The sequence below is a fragment of the Argiope bruennichi genome, chromosome 4 (genome assembly GCF_947563725.1).
Source record: "Argiope bruennichi chromosome 4, qqArgBrue1.1, whole genome shotgun sequence".
NCBI lineage: Eukaryota > Metazoa > Arthropoda > Arachnida > Araneae > Araneidae > Argiope > Argiope bruennichi.
In genome coordinates, this window is record NC_079154.1 from 115,334,714 (window position 1) to 115,351,523 (window position 16,810).

Here is a 16,810-nt window from a genome sequence, read left to right on the forward strand (position 1 = left end):
ATGGTCAACACCTCGACGGATTCGGCACCAAATTTGATATGGATTTATGTTTTATATTCTAAATTTGTGTATTAAATTTTATATATATACATAGCTTTTTATGTTTTGTAACTATTGTGTTTACTTGTAGTCAGATTTCCGCTGAATGGATTTCATTCAAAATTTGACAAAAATCTACAAATTTGGTGTTAAGTCCATATACGAGATTTCATGCATCTAGCTCAAAGCATTTTTGAGTTATTGTGCTCACAAATAGACATATTTCCAAAAACTTGTTAATTTGGAATTTCATCAAAATCGCGATTTTTGACGATTACAATACTTTATCTCTGTATATATGCGCATGCGTATAATTGCTATAACTAAATCAATGAAAAGTATTGTTATGAAATACACATTAAAGTATTTTGAAATGTTTTATAAAATTAAAAAAAAACGAATGGAAATAAAATTGATATAACAAAAGAACACACTTTGTAAATTTTGTGGTGTTATAAAAATTAATTTTATGGGACCATGGGCTATGAGTCTATTGTGAAAAAAAAAGCTACCATTTTGATTCATTTTTAGATTAAAAATCTAATTATAAAAAACGTTTTTTACTGTTTATTATTCAAAAAATAACTACTTGTAAGTTTAGCAGTTCTAGCTTCAACGATCTATCTTGCAGAGTGTTTTGAAATAAACTCGGAAGATAGTTTTACAGATGGCTTCTATTGGTATCGAGTCGATGACCATCGACATTGGTGACAATTTGGCGATCTGGTGGCGAATTTGCGGCAAAAATAAAGGGACATAGATTCTCTCCGATATCTCCATTAGGACTCGAGTTTCAACGTTTGTTCTAGAACATTCGATGTCTTGCCATGACAACTATAAAAGCAGAGATTCACAGCTTTGAGCTGTTGCAGTTTGTTAATAGAGATTTGCTGCATAGTAACGATGCCGATCCTTTGTTTGTAATAAAGTTAACAATTTCACACCATAAATAAATCGATTACACTTTTTAAAATACAATTTTCAATGAAGAATTCCAAATCAAAATGATTTTGGCTTCCGACTGCATATTTACGACCAAGGAAAATAATAATAATAATTGTAGCTATGCATTTCTGACAACAAGAAGAAAAAAAAAGAAGAAATTCATATTCTGTCATATAATTCTAATGTTTTTGTTTGCTTGTTTAAAATCGTTTCGTAAAATTTCAAATGTTACATTAGCTTTTGTATCAGCAATGAAATTTTAGTACCGTTATCGTTGTATGTGTTTGGCCCTTAATTAATGATGATTTTCTAAAATCGAATTCATTTCATGTTTTCTATAAAGGTTACATTTATTATTTTTTTAAACTTGTTTTTAATTATATGGCAACAGTTATAGAATTTATTTTGATGATATACATGTTCTAATTAAAAGTAATAAAATTCTTTTTTTTTTGTTGCTGTTGTTCACGTTTAAATCTAGCATCTTTCATATTAATTTCACTGATTTATATTGCCATATGATACTTAAGTCAACTAATAGAAGGATTCTAATATGAAAAGAAGATTTCGTTTGTGAAAATTTTGAAAAGGCATTTCCCCTCCCCCCGTTTTTAAGTTACTTTTTACTTTCTCGTACGCGAAATATACAAAAATAAAATGTTGTAATCGTCAAAAAAAAAAAAAAAAAAAAAATCTTTAAAAAATTTAACTTCGAGATTTTGAAGAATTTCCGTTTCAAATCAACCCGAATCTGGAAAACGCATTTTTGGAATGATCCCACTGAAGAGAATAATCTTCATTTATGTCATAATTTAATTTTCTATGCTTTGTAAAAGCGGAAATTAAAGTCAAGCGACATTAGTCAAATGTGTCGAGCTAATTCAATTCTGGAATCCATTGAGTATTTTTCAAGAGAGAAAAAATCGTCTGCATCACAAGCATTACAGAAGACAACAATCAGGTTAGACAACATACGCAGTTATATTTGCCATACTTAATGTCCATTGATTTTACCTAAATTAACTCTATCATTTTTCGCTAAAAAGAGAAATACAAATATTAAAATAATAATAAATTGTCAAATGTTGAGAGGTCAAAAGAGGGGGGGAAAAAAGGAAGATTTTAGATTAGGTTCATGATATACAAATTACACTGTTGTTTAAATGTTAATGAGTAATGTTGTTTTTAATAAATGTTGCATTTATCATGCACTTAAAGGCAACATTTAAAAATCCGATCTTTTTTAAACGTTCGAATTATGTTCAAAATTGATTAACTGTTTTAATTTTATTTTATGAAATGCATCTTTTGTACCGATTTTTTTTAATATAAAAAATAAAAAAAAGTTGTTGCAAAGCAATAGTAATGGAAAGATTCAAATTGCACCAAAAAATAAACAATGCTTATTATTGTTACTTGTCATCAAAAATAAGTTGCGCATAGAATATAAATATAACATTTTATACTCCATAAAAAATAAAAACTTTTGCATTATAAATTGATCTCTTTCTAAAAAAACCTGTTCGATTTCATTTTAACATCTTTCAAATAAAGCCGTATCTTCAAAACAATTTCTTGCTCTATTTCGACACCACCAGACGAAAATCCAAATCCTGCATGCTCTCTCAGCAACAACAAAAAAAACAAAAAAACGCATATTAAAATGTATCTAATATAATCCGACGCTGTGTCAATCACCCTTAGCGGATACAGCATTAGAACATCCATCCAAATCTAAGTTGAGAGCAGTCGGCTGAGAAGAAGAAAAAAAATTATCATCCAGTTTTCTCCCCCCCCCCCCCTTCATATAAAGCCGCATCACCTGGCATTGTGTGACGTCACGCGATATTCCTTTCCTGCCCCCACCCCCCGTCCAATCAAATCGTAGTCGTGTATACCTTGCCGCCTTTTTCTACTGCTCTTGCTCAGACGATTTTCGGCCGGAGACCGGTTTCGATCGCACACAAAAACATTCTGAAGCTGTCTGTCTATTCCTTTTGTCGAAGTAAACAACTTCGAGCGAGACACCACCAGTTGGATTATGTTGTGGAGAGTTCATATCTTCTCTGAAGGCATGGCATGACGATAACAATTCGTCTGAATTTATTCTCTTCGATTAATTCCTTTCTGTGAATGAGACGAATTCAGACACGTGTTGTTGTGAAGATTTTACGGCAGTTCCTGGAAATATTGGTTTGATTGTTATTTAACTCATACTGTAACTGTCATTTTTGGAATATTGTAATTACCTGTGGAATTTATTAATTGCGTTGCGCCACCAATCATTCGTTGAAAACTTTTTTAGATTTTTTAAATCAATTATTCTTGAAGAACACATTCGTCAAGAACGTGTTTTTTAGCAGATTTTTCTTCGTTACTAACAAAACCGTACATAAATCGTCTGAAGTCGTTTTGCTATTAATTATCTGATTTGTTATTCATTTTATTTGGTTTTATTTAGAGAATAAATTCGATTTTCATTAAGGAAAATTCTACTCAAGGTATGCTTTGTCTGTATTTTATCTACAAAGAAGTTTAAAATTGAAAAAGTTTTTAATTAAATTTCTTTCTGAAATTGTAATTATTTTGAATTTCTATTTTTAGAATTGGAGTTCTTGTTCCAAAAACGTTTTTTTTTAATTCTCATAAAAAAAACTTGTTTTTATCGTTGTAGGAACAAGAGAATAAAAGTTGGTTATTTTTAACGTGAAACGTGTAGGGAAGTGTTCCTTTTCCTTCATTCAAAAGTTGAAGATATGAATAAGATCTGAAAAAATAACGATAGCGTTCATTTCCTTCATTCACAAAGCAGACGATTTTTTTCGCTTATTGATTGTGTGTTAGTTTCATGCTTTCCATTTTTTGCGCAACATAATTTTATGTTCTGCGTCCCGGAGCATTGTTTTAAATTTATTTGAATAATAACAGCAGGAAAGTGTGTTTAGCGCTCATCATTTCTGTGAATTGAGCAACACGAAACAACCTGTGATTCACTTCATCTGAAATATTTATGCAGGAGATCGTGCATGTCGGACCCAAAATTAGAAATAGCATATTTTTCCTGGCACGCTTCTCGTAGACGATCACGTGCGTTTATGGGTACTATCGTTTGCCACTCGTCATTGGTCACGAAGTTTCGGTGACGAATTTCGCTTCGATAAGCAGAATTGCACTTTTGTGGGGTGGCGAAAACAAGTCCGTTAGTTTGTGAACAGAACGGTGGGGGTGTCGCTTGAACTTAGCAGACCCTCTAGAGAAAACAAGGGGAGGATATCGAAGGAAAAGAAAATCAGACGACTTCTCGCTATCGTCTTAGAACATCCGGCCATCTGCGCGACACTTCGAAGACCGGATTTGTGCTGGTAAAATCGCAAAATCTTCTGATATACATGCATTTGGAGAATTGGATAGATTATGTGCAGTTTCAACAGGTGCGGGAGTACTTGAAGGCGATGCCCCACGTGAGATATTATTAGTGACTTATACACCCTTCTGTAAATTTTCGTTCCCATAATGGGAAATAGTGCCACTACTGTATCGCTGCAAGACAGCACTGAAAATGGACATGGACATAAAAAACGAGTCAAAGGAAAGGTAAGATTTGCATATTTTAATGATTTAGTTACATACTGCACCTGAATTTGTATATTTTGTTTAACACTAAACTAAATTTCTTTATATCGATGTTGGTCTTAAACTTAAAAACAATATTTGCAAATAACCCATTGCATTTTTGTAATATTGTATTTATTTACATACTTATGCAGTTACAAAATTTAACCATTTTTGTATGTTTGCAAATAAATATTTTTGCTTTTGTTTTTTAAAAACTAGGGAGGCAAAGTGTATTGCTACAAAAAAAAATTCTCCTTTTCTGTTAATACATTAAAGGATAAACAGCCAAATATTAGTTTTTTCCGTAAATTAATCCAAAATACTTAAAATGATAAAAATTTGCAATTTACTATTATTGCATAAAAAGTATATAATGCATACTACATAGATGGCAAGAAGATAAATATAAAATTATAAAAAAATGATTTAACTGTCTCAAAGTTTGGATAATATTTCAAACAATTTTCGATATTTAAAATGCAATTTTTTATTTGCATTCTTTTATGGAAGCATCTTAATAGCTTGACAAAAATATCGCAAATGGGTAATTCAGAAAAATTTGTTATGCCAAAAACCCCATCCATATTTCAAAATTACTATAATAGCTGGATTTCCTCGATTTCAAAATGAGGTTAATGCATCTATTTTCCTTGTAATATTTTGCACTGACATTTTGATTACTTTTTTTTTCTCTAAATGTGTTTTTTAACTTATTGCATTTGTTATTTGAAATTTCCATTATTCTTAACTTTATACTTTCAAATATAAAATCCAAACTAGCAACATTCTCCGAGGCTAAAATGACATTTTTTTATAAGACATTCGTCATAAATATGTCGATAACTGATATGACCTCAGTACCAGTTGATCGTATGACCCATTGTTTTCCGTGCTATGATTTCAAGGTAATATTATAGAATAAAAAGTCAAGGTTTAAAAAATTATGAAATGTTTTTCTGCATACACATTTGGAAGATGAATATTCATTTAGCCAGTTTAATAGTTTCTTGTTTGAAATACGACATTCAATTTTTGTTATTGATTTTAAATTTTCTGTCCGTTGTGTTTACAGTCCACACGCGACAGCCTTGGCATTTCCCGTTCCAATTCGCAAAAGCAATTTTCTGTCTGTTCGGAAGTCGTTCGGCTGACCTTGATTGCGTGTGGATGCCATAATTGGTTCGTCTTGAGAAAAGAATCGATTTCGTGAGGAACTGTCCCTATAGTTCTGAAAATAACAAAAGGAATGTAATTAGGCTTAACTGTGGATAAGGAATTATTCGTATATGCATTTTATTATAAAATTAATTTTTTATGTATTTAATTCTTTTCTTCTATTTTCTTCTATTATTTTCTGGAAACCATCGAATTTTTTTTATTGATCTTTCAGAAAATCTTTTTATATTAAAGTTTATAAAGTAGAAGAATACGAATCAAAATTGCGCACTAGCTCTTAAATATTTGAATTCAATAAATGGTATGATTAAATACGGTTTTGAGAACTATATCGTACTTTTACATTATTTGAATTACGCTTCGGAAAAATGTAATTCTTCAGCTCTCATCTGAATATAGAATAAGAATAGATTTTAAACGAATAATAGATTAATTGTTCGCAATTGGAAAGTTCATTCAACATAGCTCTTTGAATTTTTAATTTTATTTATTTAAACATAGATTTTTAGATCCTGTTTGTTCCATTTTACCCAATTTTATTCATTCCAAAACAAATTATCCATGCAAAATAAATTTAGACATATGATAATATAGTTAACGTCAATCCTATATTGTATATTATTGAAACAAGTATAAAACTGTTTCATTTGATCTTTATTTATTAAAAGATTCTTATTATTTAGGCATAAAAGTGTAGAAATTAATCATCTTATACAAATCATTAATTTGATGGTAGGTTAAAAATGTAGTTGGCGTAATCATGAGTATCTACTTTTTTCCTTCTTTATGTATTCAATGCCACAGCGCAGTTGAAATTGCTTTTTCTGCATCAAAATTTTTTTTCAGCGCTCATTTGAATCGAGAATAAGGATAGATATTTAAACGAAATTTCGATTCATTTCTCCTAAATGAAAAATTTATTCAACATAATTTTTTGAAAAGTTACTTTTATCTATTTGATTGATTATCGTTTAGATTTTATTTCATTATACCCAATTATTTAAATTCCAAAATGAATTTAGACTCATGATGGTGTAGTTAGGATTCCTCCCATAAATTACGTGTTGTTTAAACAAGACTAAAACTATATCGTTTTATTTTTATTGTTTATTTAAATATTCTCATCAATTAGGCATAAAAGGAATTAATCGCCTTATACAGATGATTAGTTAGAAGGCAGTTTGGTAAGAGTATCTTCTCTTTTTTCTTGATGCCAATGTAACAGCCAAATCAGAATTCTTTTGTAACAAAAAATAAGATTTCCAATAGATTGCAAAACACAAGCATCACATCCTCAGTACCGAACTAATTTCAAATATAGCAATGTCATTTTTTATGAGTGTGACACATACTGACATGACAATGACAATATCCTCTCTAAAAATAAAATAAATAAAAAGACCTATGCCATAAAACGCTGGTGATATCTTCTTGCTAATAATCTCGATACTTACTCTCTTGTCAGCAGAATGCATACAACATTTCTACCTACCATAAAAGAACACTTCATTTCATCTTTTACGTCAGTCTGTTTGCACACTGACTTATTTTCTTTTCACTTCCGCTCTTTCTAGTTTGCTGAGCACCCTAAGATTTCCATTGTGAAAATACTTCTAAGTAAAACTCCTGCAACCTGGCTTAGCGCCACGTTTTCCCGCTTGTTGGAGTCATTCCAAAAAAGCTATGAGAAAGTTATTTAAGCTGAGATTTATGTCTTATTTTCCTGTCACTTATTGCTTCCGATGCAAGCTAACGTTTTATTAAGGTGACCCAAAATCTCATAGTTGACAAAAAGGTCCTCCTGACTTACACTATTGATCCCCAATTTTATTTATAAGAGATTAATTACATTAGAAAATATAAACAAAATTTAAAGTGCTATAGGATTTCAATCTATGAAAAAGCGACGAAAAATAGTTAAGGTGCGATTAATTATTACATAAAACAGTTAAAAGTTTCGATAACTTTTTTAAATAAACACAACAACATGCGAATCTTCTTAAATATGAATTTTAAGAAGGTAAATATGAATCTCAATAATTTTAAAATATTGCTAATGTATATATAAGCGAATTCTGAATAAATTGTTGGTCATGGATTTAATTTTTGAACAGGATGTAAAAAATTACTGTGTCTAGAAAAATGCATTGAAGTAACCTATATAAAATCAAAGCATTATATGGAATGTTTTGTTTACACTACTTTGCTTATAATTTGCTTATACTTTGCTAATAATTTATATACTTTGCTTATAATTTTCAAGATAAACGCATTAGCATATTTTAATAGCTATATATTATTAGCAAGCAGTAATATATAAATTAAAATATCTAAAACACGTAAAAAACAAATTAAATGAATCTGGATATTTATTATAGTGCCGATATGATAAATATTGTTTCTTTCGATTTTTTTCCCCCGATTTATTGATTTTTTTCATAACGTTTCCTTGCATGAGTTGTGTTTTTTTAAAATCATGTACATAAACAAAATTCATATTTTACAACTCGTATAGAATCGGTTTACTGCATGTGCACATTTCCAATGCTCAAAATTATTACTAACTTTTAAACAAGTATTTAGAAAAAAAAAAAAATCGTCTTATGTGTGAATATGGTAAAAAAATTTATGGGATTTGTTACGTCTTAAATATTTTGAATGTATTTGAGTTGCTTTTTCTTTGCTAAAAATCCAATTAAGATTTTTTTTTAATAAAGGTTAAATTACTAACATAACATTAACCCTTTTTACTACACATATAAAGTAATCAACTGCCTTGAATTACAGGCGAAGGACTAAAAAAATACCTTAATACTATTCGAATGCTGAGAAGTCTATTAAAATCTTCTTATCAAAAAGAATGGTATGAATGGCTGGCTGTCAAGTAATTTATCTTTCGAACAGCAGTGATTTTAATTGAAAATCAATACCTCGAGCGCTTCACTTAATGTTCAATTTTTTTTTTTATTTTTTTTATTGAATTGCTTTATTTAACAGAATAAATGCCGAAAGACTCAAAGGCTAGAATGAGTCGCTTAAAAAAAATGCTTGTCACGTTTTGTATTAGTTTTGATATTGTGTATGGCAACTGCTATTTTGTTCTTGCCCCGTGGCATTGCTGCAGGAAGAAAATTCTTGGAAAAAGTACCGAGAGAATGAATAACCTCAATCCGTTCGGCATTTGTGGTGGAAACGAGCAATATAAATTCCTTTTTTTTATCTATTATTAAATATCAATAATTAAACGCATGGTGAAAGATTTTCATTGTTTATCTTTGTTAGGTCGTAGACATTACAAAATTTAAATTAGGCAAAATACACAAATTATATACTAATTACTGAAGTTTCTATTTGGCGGTTATTCAAATGAAATTGCTTTTTTTTTTTAAATTCTAGCCGTCATAAATTATTCTTATTTCAAATGCAATGACATTAAGAATGACATTATATATATTCATCTGCTTTATAATGAAAGGCAATTTTCATTTACCGTCAAATTATCTTTTTTCTATACACATTAGTTCTTTCATTAACGACATTCTTGTGGTTTTCATCTTTTCATTCTTTCGTATCAAACAAAAAAAAAAATGTGTGCACATTTCTTGCTTAAAATTACTATAATTGTTGAAGACAATGTTATTCTGTATAATAATATGCAAAAAAAGTGGCATGAATCGGTGTTTTTTTTTCTTTTGGAATAATGCATATGAATTGCATCTTACCTTCACCTAAATATTATTTAATCTCATATTCCGTTTAATGTAATTGTAAGCTTATATAATTGAACGTTTCACAAATAAGGTCACAATTTTAATACATTTTATTAAATTTTTTACTGAATTTCTTCATATATATTTCAATATATATATATGCAGATTAAAGTTCAATTTAGGATCTTCAAGAATTGAATTTTTTGTTTTCCGATTCGTTGTTTTGTTTTGTCTAATATAATTATACAGATTTGTTCCGATAGAATGGAATGTTCGTTTCTGTATTATTCTTAAACCAGTCATTTATTTTCTATAAATATTTTTAATTTAACAATTCTTAATGCTTTGTTCTTTTTTAAAATCATAATATTATTAATATTTTTAATAAATTTTTCAGAAACAAATGTTTCAGATCCGTATCGTTACTTTAGGTTTTTAAAGTCATGCATGTCATTTCAGAATCCAGTATAACCAGTTAACTTTTCGACTTCTACGGAAAATGCGTATTTAAATGTAGCGATGACGAATATACTCATAAAACACAGAGTATGTGTAATATGAAATGTTGCAACGAAATACACTTTTTTCATATAAACAAAATGAAACATAAAAAAAAAATTCATTTTTTTTAATTTGTTGTTAGAGAATGGCATTGGGCAAAGCATGGTACAACGCATAATAATCTTTTATTTGCTCCTTTAAAATATTTTAGGCCTAGTCGAAATCAAATATCTTGAAATTTATGAATATGTGTGAGTTCTTACTAAAATTGTAATTCAAACTGCAAATTGTCATTTTTCCTGACGAATAAACTCGTCATAACGCAAAATGTTGTCTTTTTCCATGACGAGTATACTCGTCAGAAACAGTTAACTGGTTAAGAAATTGTATGCTTATGTGTAAAACATTAAAACTCATATTTTCATCTTTGTTGTGATTTCCATTTGGTTGGTGAGTTCGTTGCTTCTCCTATTAACTCTTTGATATTCCATTTTAAATTAGCTATTTCTTATGACTCTGCGACACTAGATAATATTAAAATAAAATGTAATTCTACAAATTTTGAAAGCAGTATTACTTCATGTATTCCGAATCCGAATTTTTCTCGCTACTTTCATTTTCTGCCGGAAGTTAAAGATAGCTAGTCCATTATTTATTGCATCCTATATTTTTAAACGAGCAGTTATTGTATATATAATATAATATAATATAATATTTTATGTATCTCGGAATGGCTCTAACGATTCGGGTTAAATTTTATATTTAGATAAGTTTTCACTTTTTAAGTTTATCTATATAGGTGTCTTTCCTGAAAAAAAAGGAGATTTTACACACACACACACACACACACACACACACACACAAATTTTTTTATTATTGGAACCTATTTCTATCTTCTCTCATGCTGACCATATCGTATAATACCATCTCGAACCCGATTTCACCATGGTAAAACTAATATACAAGCAATGATGGATAATCTGTAAAATGAATACTGTAATATAACAGATTACATCGAATAACATATTAAATTAAGTGCATTAATGATTTTTTTTTATTTAAATGAGCAGCTCATATGTAGGTAAGTTTGAAAAATACTCATATGTAATCAGTATGTGATTCGTATCTAAATATTTTCGTCAAAAAAAAAAAAACACGATTTTGGTCTTCCTGGTACTATTCATATTAACATTGCTTGTCTTTTCTCTAGCTTAGTCCTAGAGAGTACTGCAGTACTTAACTAAAATTAATAGACTAAACTAAATAACTAACTAACTAAACTAAATAACTAAATAGACTAACCAAAATTAATAGAATTTTTCTGTATAAGAAGTGCTTTTGGTAAATCATTTCTACCACCTTATTCCAATTTTCGATTCGTAAAAAAATCTCTCCTGCTAGAGCATATCTTTGAATATTATCAAAAATTACTATTCATAATAAGTGCAGCTGGTATTTCTGGAATAGCAGTATAGCTAGATATGATCGCAGTGTTGGTGTCCTTCTGGAATTCTAATAGAATAAAACGGAAAGGAAAAGCCGATATTTTTATTTCGGTAGATCTTTTAATAAAATCCAGGTAGCAAATTAACCTCATTTTTTCTCTCTCGTGAATTTCCTCAAACGGACACTCTTCCTCTTTCACTTTCTCTTCTGTCATCGCTCAGAGCTATAATTCGATCTGGAAAACCAAAAAAGAACACAGAAATTCGAAAAAGCACGTTTCCTATCTTAACAGGTCTCTCCGGTTCTTCATTCCATCTTGACAAGTTCTCTGTTGAGAAGAGGAGTTCACGTGTCTTTTGTATGGATTGTTGAGTCATCGGAATTATTCGTTTAGAATGAGATTCTTTGGCGCGCAATTTTTTTCAAAATGACAGAAAATGATTCATTGTATGTGACCTTTTTAGAATGTTCTCCCAATATTTTGCTGAAAATGGATTATATGGGAAATTTTTAATGAGTTAAAAGATGGGAAGTGATAATATATCGATCAATCATTAATTTAGTCAATGACTGTCCGATCAATCACTATCGTGGAACTTCTGCCTCTTTTCGAAATTAAAATACGAAATATCTATATTTATGAAACGCTAACGTACATGAAGCAAAATTGCTCTTATTAATTATTGTCGAGTGGCAACAGTCAGATGTAAACAAACCATCATACAAATTTCACAGTTGCCTTGAATGCAGCGTTTCGCTTAGCTAATTTTTGGATTTCCAAAATATTATTAGAAATGTTCTGGATATGGTTCGCCGTGTCACCAAAAAAGTGTATTCAGTTACGAAAGAAGGTATAAAAGAAATCAAGAAATAAGTTTCAAACTGAAAGTTTAACCACTTAACTGTTTTATTTTCTTTACTATCTAATAAGATGACCCTTCTATTTTGGGAATATTTTCTTATTTTGATTCAAATGGAAATCCATTGACTTATCTATGTATTCAAAGTAATTTTAATATTGAATTATATTATTCGAATATTGAATTATCGTTATGGTATAGTATGGTATCGTAATGGTTTTCTCACCAAAATTGTCGATTTGTATCGAATTTCGAATGAAATTCATCAAAGGATGACTGTCTGTGTTTTCTGTGCATTTCTTGAATATGTAAATGAAATAATGCAGAATTGCTACAAGTGAAATAAAAGAAATTTGGAATGTGATATTAACATTAATTTATGTATCAAATTCAAAACCCAATATTTAAAAGAAAACCATGATTAACCCCACCCTGCTTAAGCAGGAATGAACTACAAGGCTCATAGCTTTATAGCCAACGTATAAAACTGCCATCACGGTTGCATATGCGACAACTCTTCAGAGAGAGGTATTTCCCGTCATCGGCGATGCGTTCGTTAACTAAACTATCATTTCAGTAACTTTTAGAATTGCAGGCTTACTTATAAGCAAATTTTCAGACTCGCATTTGAAGTAACTCCTGAAAGCATACTTTTTGTAAGAAAGAGGTCTGATGTTTAATTTTCTTCCATATTGAGTAAATATAGACTAGAAAGTTGAGAGAAAATAAATCCTTCCTAAGGGTAAATATGGAGGTTTATTACATGGAACATCTGTTATTGTTGTTTTAAATTCAATTCTTTTGCGCTATAATCAATCTGAGCTGTATCTAATCTTAAAAAGTAGGTTATTGCGATTTAGTTTGTCTGGAAATAATAATAAAAATAAGCTTAAATATCCACATTCGGGTTTTCTGTAAACCTAATACAGATGCATATTCTTATTGTAGAAAATTTCCATGTAAAACTGAATGACTTCGGGATTCACGGGAATCATGAACCTTTTAAGCAATCGCCAGGAGTAAATGTTTTGTGTGAAAAGGCGCGCGTGCACGATGTCGTGATATGTTCATCATACGGTATTTTATTTCTTCTTTTCAAGGACCAGCATTTCATTGACCACGTTCTGTTAAATTCGTAAAATAGAATAAAGGTGCGTTGCCTCATGGCTTAGTTGATATACGGTCTTTTTCATTCTCTGGTAAATAGTATAATTACTTCTAATGCATAAGTGGTTTTTCATTGAATTTTTTTTTAAAACTGGAAAAATTCTATGGGTTTTGGAATGTTTTAATCTTAGAAAATCGTGACTTATGTAGATTCTAATTTTTCATTGAATGGCGAGGTTTTACGAGACGCATTCAAACATGTCTTCTGACGTGCAAGAAAATAATGTCCCTTTTTTATTTATTTTACGGTTTTGTTTCCGAATGAAGAAATTTGACATTTATGTTCTGTTCATATTCTTTGTAACTATTAATACTTTTTGTTTTATGGGCAAATTGGGACATTTTGTGCCATTTTATTATTTTTGGTAAACTCTTGAACCTAAACAAGGATATTTTATTTAAATTTCTGTAATAATAGTAATTCTAAAATCAGGAAAAGTATTTCTCTTTTTATCTATTATTTCAATTCTGATTAATACGTTTCAATGAAGTTTTGGTTTTTGTATCCTATAAAAATTCTAAAAAAGTAAAACAGAATCTCTTAGCAGTAATCGTGGCCACACTAGTGATTTTACCGGGTAATGTAATGTTTCTAAAACAGATCTATTCAGCTTTTATGGCTTTACATGCGGATATGGCAGCATATGAAATCTCCAATTTTATTGTATTCCAGATATTTTTCATTCTAGTTTTTATTTTTGGTTATGTTTATGTATGTTTCTTTCCAATTAATTGCAGTGTATTTTTTTAAAGTAAAGTCCACCTACATCTATACCAAACCGGAAAAGGGCCACATGAGCTCTAGAAACGGTCTGATGTTAAGTGTTAAGTATATTAAGTTCGCTTTCCTTGTTTTTCGATCTTTTGGCCACAGTCAAGTAAATAACACCATTAATTGCGTAGGTTATTTATGATTAAATCACGTACACATTATTTTATATTTAGGAAATAACTAAATTAAACGCTATTTCAAAATTATAAAGCACATTATAAAATGGACATTGCAAATTATGATATAGTATGGTATAGTAATCCTCAAAAAATTCGAACTCGAGATTTTGACGATTCTTCTCGTTTGAAGGGCCGTGGTGGCCTGGTGGTAAGGTCTCGGCTTCTGAGCCGTAGGGTTTCAGGTTGGAGACCCCATTCCACCGAAGAACCGCCGTGTAAGGGGGTCTGTTGCACAATAAATCCGTCAGGGCTAAACATCCTCCCGTTGGTGTGGTGTGATGTGGAGGGGGGGGGGGTGCCAGCTCAGGTGTCGTCCTTGTCATCTGACCGCGGTTCAAAATTTCGAGGTCCGTCCCAAAATAGCCCTAGTGTTGCTTTAAACGGGACGTTAATATAACTAAAGTAAAGGGTTCTTCTCGTTTCAGATCTCCCTGAGTTCGAAAAACACATTTTTGGAAAATGTCCGACCGTTCGTTTGTCTGTCTGTCTGTCTGTCTGTGACAAAGATAACTCAAAAGCGCTTTCAACTAGACGAATGAAATTTGGTATACGGTCTTTTTACACCAAATGTGCAGATTTCTATCAAAATTTAGTAAAACCTGTTCTGAGGAAGTCTGTCTGTCCGGCTGTTCGAATACAAGTTAACACGATAACTACAAAACGAAGAGAGCTAGATAGATAAGATTCGGTACACAGGTATAACATTGATAGTGTAGACACCTGTCAAAGGCTTAGACAAAACGAACGACGGATTGTCTGTCTATCGGTACGCACTTTCAGAAACAGGTTAACGGATAATTCAAAAATGCAATAATTTAAATATATCAAATTTGATATGGGATCGGTAGAGAAAAACTTGTCTAAAACTCAGATTCGATGTTTGGATACTATTAACCGCATGCCAGGTATAAATCGTCAAGAATGACATGATAGATTCAGTAAAAATATTCAATTCAATCCAAAAGTTAATATTGCCTATTGTACGCCAATATCTTGCAACGCGTTCTCTGGCATGACAAGTTTATTAGAGAGTATGCGAGAAAGTTTTGAGAAGACCACACCCCGTTGGTTTAATTTAATCTGACGTTGTCACTTTGATATGTACCCGCATATCTACTTTGTATTGGTCTAGTACCTACATTGTCATTTCAATGTCTATATGCTTATTAGTTGTTTCCAGAGTTTTAAAAAATTCACTGTCTATGCAATGGAGATTTAAAACATCGTGTACTGGCATAGATGAATAGTGCTAGATGAATAAAATTCTGCAATCATTTGTCAGTTTCCGCTTTCGCAACTTTCTTGGTGTGCATATCGTCTTTATTCACTCAATTCTTCATTGATCATTATATCATCATTAAGAGATTGTAACAAAAATAGCTTTGACTACTACATTCACTCAAGGTTGCGTCTCCTCTTAAATGAATTTTATGTTTATTTTAGTCACATTGATGCGGGTTAGTTTTTTAACCCTTTCTAAGGCCGTGGGAAGTATGCTTCCCACCAAATTTATCAATCTTTGAAATTATGTAGGTTGGCATAAGTTCTGACAACTTTTTTTAGAAAGACGGACACTTAAATGCTTCAGTTCTTTATCTCACACAAAATGATGTGTCTTTGTTACTTAATTATTAATTAACCAAATTAAATTTATCTAATAAGCTAAATGAATCCTTTTTCTTATTCTAATTTCAAGCCTAAAAATATTTTAACATAATATGACTAGAAAAAAATGGTACTTTAAAGGGTTAAGAAAGCTTTCTTATCCTTTGATATTTTTGGTTAATTGGATGCCGAATTATGAAATAATCTTACTGTAGAAAGCTGAGAATATAATCATTTACCGTAGACCTTCTAATTATCCGGTCGCTAGGATTACTTTGACATGAGGAGGATTCTCAAAAGAATATCTCTGAGTAATATCGAGTAAAGATATCGAAACAACTACCTCTGATGTATTCAAACAGCAACATTTTTTTATTGTTTTTTAAATTGGGAAAAATTTAACAGGTTTGTAATGTTTTAGAAAATTTTAACTTATGTCGATTCCATTATTTTTTGTTGAGTCGTGATGTTTTCAAATTCATTCAGACATGTCTTTTGACTTGCTAGAAAAAGTCCTTTTATTTATTTTTAATGTCCTTTTTATTTATTTTATTAATATTGCTTAGCTAGTATAAGATGTGTATCTGTATTGTTCCTGTAGTCATCACATTAAAATATTATAATGAAATTTTCCCTCATTATTTATCTGGATCGAGTTTGGTCTCAATTAACCCGGGCAAATTGGAATTCCTCTGTACTCCGGATGGAATTTTTCTCGGTGGACATGATCTTTTCTTCGGCGTCTCCAACTTTTTTCATTACTGATCAGAGGCGCAGATGGATCGGTCGATCGAT

The 16,810-nt window shown here is 30.5% G+C and overlaps 1 protein-coding gene and 1 long non-coding RNA gene across 3 annotated transcripts in view; one reads left to right on the forward strand and one right to left on the reverse strand.

Moving 5' to 3' along the window:
• The window catches only part of LOC129965829 (protein FAM107B-like), a 140,189-nt gene that overhangs the window by 48,017 nt on the left and 75,362 nt on the right, over window positions 1-16,810 (forward strand). Inside the window, exon 1 of one of the 2 annotated variants that reach the window (XM_056080044.1) lies at window positions 3,632-4,578. The exons of the other annotated variant lie outside the window; for it this stretch is intronic. Within the exon in view, the coding sequence (XP_055936019.1) occupies window positions 4,498-4,578 (81 nt within the window). The 5' untranslated portion in view covers window positions 3,632-4,497. Of the gene's footprint in view, window positions 1-3,631; window positions 4,579-16,810 lie in introns of those variants that run through there. 2 annotated transcript variants of the gene reach the window in all.
• On the reverse strand, window positions 5,624-7,379 carry LOC129965830 (uncharacterized). The gene is made up of 2 exons (XR_008784241.1): window positions 7,268-7,379; window positions 5,624-5,827 (listed from the first exon to the last, which is right to left on the reverse strand). It is a non-coding gene; the product is annotated as an uncharacterized LOC129965830 (long non-coding RNA).